General features: G+C 36.5%; 1 protein-coding gene across 1 annotated transcript in view; it reads right to left on the minus strand.

The window, feature by feature from the left end:
* Positions 1-10,219, minus strand: part of LOC105453283 — a 101,305-nt gene that overhangs the window by 21,620 nt on the left and 69,466 nt on the right. The window contains exon 2 of the mRNA XM_011695089.1: positions 7,205-7,308. Within this exon, the coding sequence (XP_011693391.1) occupies positions 7,205-7,308 (104 nt within the window). The remainder of the gene's footprint in view (positions 1-7,204; positions 7,309-10,219) is intronic.

Raw genomic sequence — 10,219 nt, forward strand, 5'->3', positions numbered from 1 at the left:
ACAATTAATAGCTCAAACTTCCATTAGTAAGAGACTTTCAAAAAATCCGATATTTTAATCCATTTGAAGAATATAGATCTTCAGTTTTCTATGATGTTAATTTTTAATAATTTATCCCAGCCTTAGATTTATCATTTAAATGATCACACAGATAGCCTCGAATACGCTGTCAGTCGCATTTTATTTTCAAGCATTTTACGATGTGGAAACATTTATTTTTATGCTCGATTATTTCTCGCTGATAATAATTTCGACATTCCGAGAAGATTGACGGAGGGATTTCCCCTTCGTCGGCTGTGTCATAAAACAGCGGGAGCGTAGGGAGACGTGTCGCGCGACTGTTACAGATCCGAGGGAACACGCTTCCCGAGGGTGTCGTCGTGAAATTACGTAAGTCCTTCGAGTGGTGTCTCGAGGACTTACGATCGGCTGCGTACTCCATTCGAGACGCAGTCAAATGTCGCGCGCGGGCGCGAAAAAAAGCGCCGTACGAGCATCGACGATTGAAAGATATCTACTTTTTTTTTACGTCGCTGAAGTATCGTTCGGCCCATCTCTCTCTCTCTCTCCCTCGGCGGCAGAGGATACAGCTCTGCTTATAATTAGATACATGTACGAGATGTAGATGCACGCTAGATATTGTACCTCGTAAAAGTTTTCACACGTGTGTGAATTTAGAGACACTCGCGGGGAAATTTAAACCGACAGCATGATCGTTTCAAACGTCAACGTGATTTTCATGATAAGTTACTGAAATGCTCGTGTCAGCTACTTAGCGCGTCTTTAACGACGAAATCAGATGTCGAGATTTTATCAAGCGTTCAAAATGTACGCGCGAGTTACTTTCTGTGTCGTTAAATTCGTCATAAATGCATCATTTAATTAACGTATCGACGAATCAAATTTTAAGGTAACTGTTACGTATTTTATATATTTGAGACTAGTTAGATAATTAAAGGGCTCGTAAAATGAAGTAATAACAGTTCGTGAGTGTAACTGTGCATTAAGTGAATTGACTTCTTCCACAATCATAGGCTGTAGGTATAGCCTTTCGCGAGGTACGATATCCATTGATACTTAATGTTCGGATCATAGAGGTATGATTTCGCGGAGGATCGCACTGTGATTGGAGTAAGTGTAAGAAGGGAAAGGATCTGCCCTTATTATTATATAACGCGCTCGCCCTTATAAGTATTCTTATAGGGCCGAACGAGCAGGAAGAAGGGCGATTCCACATGCTAGAAATGCGAACACGCGTGCATCGAGAAATGAATCTAGAGCTATGAGATTTTCCTTTATCCTTTAATTATCTACTACCTGGAGCAGTGTAAACAGGAAATAAAACCGATCAACCTAATCATAGTGGTATGCCCGGCATGCACGCAAATACGCCCGGTACAAATGAGACGATACACCATGTTGAAAGGAAGCATCGATCCTTGGAATAGAACGAGATTACTGGGCCCTGTGTATCGGAGCGCCGCAATAAAATTGAAATTGATTGGCGATACGCGGGAACAGAACGAAATTACTTTTGCTTTAAGATTATACCTATAAATCGAATCATCGTTAATCATCGACTTTCCAAAAACGGCTTCAAGACGCGTCTTTCGAACGACATTTGGGCATACAAGTAATTAATTTTTTTATTTCACAATATATCTTTTAAATTTCTGCAAAATTTCATATTTTAGAAAGTTTTTTACTTCACTAAATTTATCACCTAACATATGTTATATGCTCAATTATCTCAATATTTTAAACATTTTTTTATAACTTTTTTTATAACTTCATTATGTATTATTTTAATGATACATTTTTTGTTTAGTTAATTTAAATAAAAATAATATTATATTGTTATGTTATTAAGATCTTTTCGTATAGGAGTAATTTTAATTCCAGCAAAAAATATAACACAGCAAGAAATATCTCAATTTTCTGCTTGGATTAAAGTGTGATTTTATATTTATATTCTTTATTGTTAATTTCGCGATGATCAAGATTATAGTTAAAATTCTACTTCGTTAGCATTTTCTGAAAAATTCCTACTATTGATCTTAATTTAATAAAAAAAAAACAGCTAAAAATCTATCGCTACAAAGTTGTGTAATCATTGAACGACAAGAGATTAGTTAGTTCACTGAGATTATTCAATACCATATAAAGATGTTCTTTATGAGGACCGCACAATAGTTTTATTTCGATCAACGCCGCTGGGCACTTTTTTGTGAATATGATTCATTAGTTTCCGCTGAGACGTGTTAACAGTCCTTTTACACTTTGACCTATGAAATGAATATTAATCACTATGTATAGCGATAGCTATACGCGTCTTATTAAAAAAAAAATCAGACTGGGTCATATTTATCGATATAAAAAATAAAAATCCATAATTCAAGAATTAAATAATTTCGTTTTATACAAGATTTTTTGTTACGTCTAACATTTAATTATATACTTTAAAACAATTTTTAGTGATTAATCATTTAAATATATAATAAATTAATTTAATTAATTCTCGATATTTCAATATGAAGAAAAAACGATGCTGTAATTTCTTTTATTTTCGCTCGCAGTATGTGATTACGATGAAGCCTAAGATATCTTATATATGTAAGTGAAGGATGGATATTATAAAAATATCGACAGGTTAATGTACACTTAATATTCCTAGCACGAACACCTTTCTATCTATAATTTCGATAGAATGCTACTTTGTACCTGTCATAATCAGACGATTTGAATGCACATCTCGCATGTGTTCTTAATAATCGATTTATAGCTTTTGAGGCGTTTTTCGAAGAACGGAATGCGCGCATCTCTTCCGCCAGACATTGCGCGTTGGCAATTCTTTCAAATCATAGCCCTAACTAGTCAAGCTGGTATCATACACGATTCATATTCATGAAGTTATAAACCGTAATTAAGTTAGAATGTTACAGTTGACGACTGAGCGATCGAAAGTTTTTCTCCAATTTTTATCGATCCTTCAGAGATGCCGCGGCGATATCGGTAATCAACATCAAGCAAAATTTATAACCGGAAGACGTGACTTTATTAATGACTTTATAGAAAATTCTAAATTCCCGCATATATTAATCACGGTGAGACACAATCGATAATGGTTAATTATAAATTATGCTTGTCAACGCTAATGGTATTATATTACAAATTTTTTTTAAACGAGAATTATTTTGCAATTTATTATATGTATAGTTTGTATGTATTTTATATATATGTTATATATATTATTAATTTTAATGCGTTTACAAAGTTTTTTTTCGAAAGCAAATTAATATTTGAAGTCTGCAGGTATTCTGTTTTAGTCTATCGATTTTAAAGAAGTGGAGATCTGTGGATATGTTACAATTATCCCTTTTTTTTTTAAATTTAATACATACGTCTCTTTTTCACAAATTCATTGCCTTAAATTCATTTAAAATGAAAGATAATTTTCTCACCAATGTGACGCGCAGCGGCGGAGTTGTAATACAAGGACTATGAAATACGTTGAAATACAGATATATTCAAATTATAGTAGTGTTCAAATTGCTATTAAAAGATTAATTGTTGTATAAATGTATGATAAATTATTCACCTCGTGATCGTTCCGCCGTCGTATGGTGCCTTCCAGACTTCCTCCTCTTTTTTCGTTGCACATACACACGCACACTCGCGAAGGCACAATTAATTATTATCGTGCACGTACTAATGATCAGGATATTCGATCGAGCGCAACGCTACCGTTGTTAACTACACGCACTTTATTACGTTGGAGAAAAATAACGCGAGCGAGATGCACGAGTACAAAGCTGCGATTAGCAGATCGACCGCGTTAAACACGAATCCCGAATGACAGAAGAATTAAATAAACCTGCACATTGTAACACACGTAGAATTCACGGTATGCGATTGACAGCCGCGGTTATAATATTAAAGCCAATTAAGATTACAATTGTATCAATTTAAACAAATTTTGACCAAACAAGTCCTATGAGATACTTTTATTTCGATAGATAATCATTTCGAATCATCAACGGAAGAAACAATTAATTCGAACCGTTTCGGACTGATGATCGCTAATTGTTCGCGAGGGAATGGATATTAGATATTCCGTAGCACGTGTCGCGATCGGAGAGTAAAAGGGTACCAATACATGAAGCGCGGAAATGCGTAAACGCGGAGAACAAAATTAACTAGATTAAGCTAGATTTCCGTGTTTCCACGCGTTCTGTTCCATCTGTTTTGATTGCTTTATATTTTGAGCGGAAAAGCGGAACGAGGAATTATAAAATTTAAACATTAATTTAGTAAAAAATTTTAATATTAATTTTTAACGTTATTTACTTATTAAAATGCTTGTATTTAATATATAAGCATTTGAAAAAGTAAGCATATTAATAAAAATTGCAATGAATTAAGTAAATACAATTTTTAAAAATGATTACAAATATTTATTTGTCAACATAGCATTCCGCTTTTCCGTGAATAATTGCTTCATGTAATACAAAGAAATTAAAACAAACGAAACAGAAGATGGGAATAATAAAGTCCAGTTAATTTTGTCCTCTACGTTTTCGCATTTCCGCGCTTCGTGTACATACTGGCACCCTTAATGCGAAGATACGCAGAGCCACGTTCGCGTCGCTTAACCGTAGAGCGCGGGGCGAGCGGAAACAATATCACATGGAGTCGCCCGCGCAGCGAGCACGCGGCCGTTATCACTCGCCTAGTTGAGAGTGGGAGTAGTGGGAGGGGGAACGCAGGTAGCGGCGCGCGACGCACGACCGCTATCACTCGCCCGGTGGGGAGTGGGGGTAGCGCGGGCTCGCCTGAGGCAGGTATGGGGGGCAGGTAGCGGTGCGTGTCGTCGTATTATCTCTTGAAGGTCGATCGCGAGGGGCATCGGAAAAATGTGTAGAATCACTTGCTACGAACAATTAGCGATACGCGAGTTCGTGATACTCGATTGTATGGCTCATGACTGTCTCAATGAGTAAGATACTATCGGAATGAATGTGTGAATTATTCACATGCGAATCAAACGGCAGCGTCGCGACGCGTTTTTCCCTTTAATCCAGCGATCACGATTATTATTGTTACTTTATATAAACGTTATGTGTTTTGATTACGTAGCGTTTGACCTTCCTTCCCGCGATAACATTTGCCGAAATCTTCCGCATCGTTCGAAATCCATTCGCGGGGTTTATAATATAGGAATTGTTCAGAGTCGTAAGTCTTAAATAATCGTAGGGAATTGATTAATCAAAGTCGATCATTCTCCTCACATTCGACTGTGATTGGTCAATTGACCTATACGATTGCAGCTTACGACCATTGTCGATCCCATTGTATAGATCATTGTATAGACATTATATGCGAGACGCTACGTGAATTAAGTGATTCGTAACATTTTACGCGTACATTCTTTTCCCTTTTCTCCATACTATCGTTCCGTATAGTAACGCAATGAAGTGCGTGTCGCGTGCGATTAACACCGCCGTGCAAAGTGCCGTGTAGTCGTCGTATTCCGGTGATTATTATGCACGCGATTGTAATTACTATGCTCTCGCGAGTATTGCGTTGTGTGAGTGCAACGACTGAGGGAGGCTGAGAGGAGAGGAGGAGGCCTGGAAGGCATCGGGTGACGGTGGAGCATCCTTGGGGTGAGTAATTTATTATTTGTTCGTTATTTATTACATTCGAAATTTATTTCCGTGTGTTAGATAAAAATTTTCGTGTGCTATTTTGCATTGTTGTAACATAATAACGTATCTATATTCAAGACATTTTCGAATTTGTGTGGTATATACATTCTACAAAATTTAAAAGATATTTAAAATACTTACAATTAGTAAAAATTATGTATTGCATTTAATATTTATATACTTCTATGTCAAAATCCTTCAAACACACTTGAAATTTAAGTAGAATGGATTATACATATACATATATTCCTATAAGAATTGAACTTTTATTTGCTAAATTGAAAAAGATTTTTTAGAAGTTACGTAATTTTTTTTAACTAATTGTAAATATTCATTAGAAGATAAATAAAATGATTCAATGTAAGACCGCCCAATAATTATTTTCTAGAATATCTAATTATTTTAAGCATTATTCTAATTTTGATATGTCTGTATTTTTAATTCAGCGTAATTTTCGAATTCCATAATCCAACGCAGTTACAATTCTGCTGCTGTCTTTCATATTGATGAGTGACGTATTTTATTCTAAATTAAGATAATGGATCTGTGAAAAACCTGGATGTATATATCAAATTAAAAAGATACACAAATATTATAGATAAATATACCATATTGCAGATTTATTGCCTTAAAGTAGATTAAAATGGATTAAAATTAGGATCAATATTTCATCCTGTGTAATTTATAACACATATACAGATTTTAAACATAAGATTATCAGGAAAAATGATGAAGAAATGACGTATTAATAATTATGTTTCAAGTTACATTACAAATATATTAAATTTTTTTCAAGTTCATTATTGAGGTAAATAATTAGAAGAAAGAGAAAGAAGTAGGATAAAATTTTAATAAATAGAATATTTTTAGAATATGATTTTATTTCAATGTCTTTATGGAGCTCGCTCATGGACAACGAGGATTGAAAAAAGATGATTAGATATGTATATATATATATTATTTATAGTTAATATTTGGCTATATTTCTTTTTTTTTTTACTTCTCTTCCTGTTTCTTTCTTAATATCTTTCCAACATCTTTAATTTAAAATTTGCATTTGATTTCTTTATACATATTCAGGATTAAATATGTAGATTAGTAGATGAAAAAGCAAAACTCGGAGATTTTTTTAATACATATGTATCATATGTACACATGAGAAAGACAGGAAATATTTCAATCGTATAAATCTTAATTTAAATTTAATAAAAAATACGATGATTGTTTCTTATATTTATTCTTATATTGTTCGCCGATTTTATTCTAATCTGTGTAGTTTGTCCATCTAGATGTTTATCAATAACTTATATCATTATTTTAAATATAGCATTTGAAATAAAAGAAAAAAATTACGTGAAATTTAAATATAATTTCCTATATTTCTGTATTTCGAACTTTCCCATATTCTATGTATATTTTGAATTTCGCGAAACGTTTTAACGACTCGTGCAAATAAACTCCTGCGAAGTTTATTAAAGAAAAAGAGCTCTACTTACCGAGCCGTAAAGTAGACCGCAGGGATCCATGCAGAGGTAAAGGCAGGTCGCTATGCCTTCGATTTTCACTTGTTCAGGAGACACCGACGTCCTTCGAAAGATGGCTGAAAGAGGCAGAAGAGACAATTAATATTAACTAGCAAAATTTTTTCCCTCGTAAATTCATTTATTACGACGCGAAACCTCGTAAGCATTTTAAATACGAATATAAACTTGAATATAAACTATAGAAATCAACGTGGTATATAATCGGACGTGCGGGAAACAGGTTCTTCAAATGTTTTAATCCGCGGTTCAATCCTGTCGCCTTTATTGAAGACCTTTTTCCCCCTAATGATACAATCTCGGGCGTGATGAATACATATATTTTCAACCTACTCGTAATTCATGACACTTATCTCGGGAGCGTCAATGTTCGTGGAGCTTATACATACACTCGTGTCGCTCGGGCTTTGATGAATGAAGTCGTGAACGCAAAGCCGCGGTTCGCGACGGCGCGGAGACATGCAACAGCTATAGGCATGCGACGAATCGACATTTATACGCTATCGATATAAAACTTGTCGTCGATCGAGAATTACGCGTCGGAGCGTAATATACCAAAGTCCGTCTTTAGCGTCCATTTGGCGCGACACACGTCGCACGCACGACGACGGCGAATCTTACTGCGACGAACGGCTAATACTTCGCGTGACGCCCTAAAAAGACCGCCTGGTAAATGAGACGTATACGTTATATCGGGATCATAATGATCGATATTTTTTATCCGTTTCAAATCTCCTCCCTGCCCATTTCTCCCTCCGGGAGAAAAGTATGGAGCGTGTTGAACCTGACGGGTCGCGGGCCGCGCGTTTCTGGTCTACGGTCTCGAGTATACGCGCTTAGTGTAATCATCTTAATTCCTCAAAGCTTCTCTATCGATACAGGAACACGTGGAGGGTGCGTATTAAAGACGTGCGTGACACGATCCTGGCGATCGTAAAACGAACGCGATCGCGCGCGGGGAGCACCTGAACGCCCGGTATAAGGGTAAATGAAATGAGTTATCAGAAACGAGCGGTCGATTTTTCCTCCTTTTCTTTTTTCTCCCCCTTTCGGTTCCGAGATTTCTCCTCCGCGGGGCGGAAGAGAAGCTCGCCGAGAGAGTGTGCAGCAGTTCGGAGCTCGTACGAAGGGTCGATCGCGCGCACCGCTCATCCCGGCGCGTACGGCCGATACGCGGCGCTTCTCTCTCCCCGGTACACTTGGACGGAGCTATACGTGCTTACACAGTGTAATCATTTTAATTTCTCAATAAGTTCCCGGAGGAGAGGATACGCCGGCACGTACGCAGCGCGTAACATTAAAGACGTGCGTGACAGTCTTGCATCGCAAAACGAACGCGATCTGCGTACCCTATCTCCCTTTCCCTACCTCCCTTCCCCCCCCCCCTCCCGCCCAGCGACACGGATGCGGCGCGGCGGCGCGCGCGCTAAATACAGGGTGTTCAACGCGGTAATTCATTGCTTGCTCACTTAATCCCTTTCGCCGGTATTGCGAAATAATAAGACGAGTGCGGCGGTACTTCGCGGTGAAAAAAGCGCGCGAGTAGTAAGTATATATACGCGCGAGCGTATCGAGTCGCGCGCAAGTTTCCACGTCCGAGTTGTCGCGAGTTACACGCCGCAAACAACGTACGTACGTTGTCGTTCGCGTACGGGTTTCACTCTCGGCCGCGGGTAAGCGTGAATTTGTAATAACAGCTCTCGATGACGGGAAAAATATGAACAGTTGTACGCCCGAGATGTACAGGGGCTCGCGTTAATGCACTCATTACTACCGTACACGCTATCCTATAAGAGTAAAATAGCCTCGGCTTAAAATCATATTTTTGATATGATTATAATATTTTTTTCTTTATTGCGATTCTAATCCCTGTTACACAATTTTTTCGGAGAATGTCCAATATATTAGATTATTGCGACTCTTATAAATTATCTCGCAATGAAACTGTAGCAAATTTAGATACTCGAGCCAGAGTTTGATTGACATGTTAAAGGAATGTTAAAGGATTTTATATTGGAGCGAAGAAAAATTAATTACAAAAAGCTCAATTACAATTATTTAATTTTTCATACTTTTCACATGGAAAGAACGATTTTGTTAAAAGGTCTAAAAATTTTGCTGAAAACAGATCTGAAAATAATTTTTTGTTGAATCATCAAAATAATTGGTTAGAAATGTTAAAACTGACAAGTATTGCTATAAAACGTTTTGATATTCTAGCAATTATTTTGACTTTCGCAAAAAATTATTTTGATTATTGAACAAAAATTATTTTCAGATCTAGATTCAGCAAAATTGTTCTTTCTTAAATTGTTTTGTACTTATAATCTAGTTGTTACTCGAACCAGTTACTCATTTCTTTATCAACCGTGTATCTTCTAGCCTCTATTTCATGGTATTTAGCGCTCGTTGCAGTTTAAAAATCGACGTTTAAAATTAACTTTAATCGGTAAGAAATCGCGCAGGTTAATTTTATGGATGATTGACCAGACTCCGGCTTGAGAGTGTCTTCTACCATATTTACTTCTCGCACACCCAACGTGTTGCTGTCATCGCGATTAAACACGCCGTCACATCGAAGATGCATCGGCGTACTAGCCATTTACTCGCAACGGTTTGTGCATGAAGACGTAAATATCAAGTATATCTGCGATTTTTACTTTGCGAAATGACTTACGCATTTCTACGATCGTTTAACACGCTGAACGCACCGGATATTAATGATCCGTTCAATTAGAATAGAAGTCTCAGAATTTGCAGGAAGTAGATAGATAGATAGTTGGTTCTTAACAAAAATTTTTCGAATTAACTTTTATTAAAGCAGACACTACGATCCTAATAATACGATATTAATACACGGAAAGAACACTTTTGCTAAATCCAGATCTGAAAATAATTTTTGTTCAATAATCAAAATAATTTTGTGCGAAAGTCAAAATAAATGCTAAAACATCAAAATTTTTTATAGCA

Source organism: Wasmannia auropunctata, unplaced genomic scaffold, assembly GCF_000956235.1.
Source record: "Wasmannia auropunctata unplaced genomic scaffold, wasmannia.A_1.0 LD336000.1, whole genome shotgun sequence".
Lineage (NCBI taxonomy): Eukaryota > Metazoa > Arthropoda > Insecta > Hymenoptera > Formicidae > Wasmannia > Wasmannia auropunctata.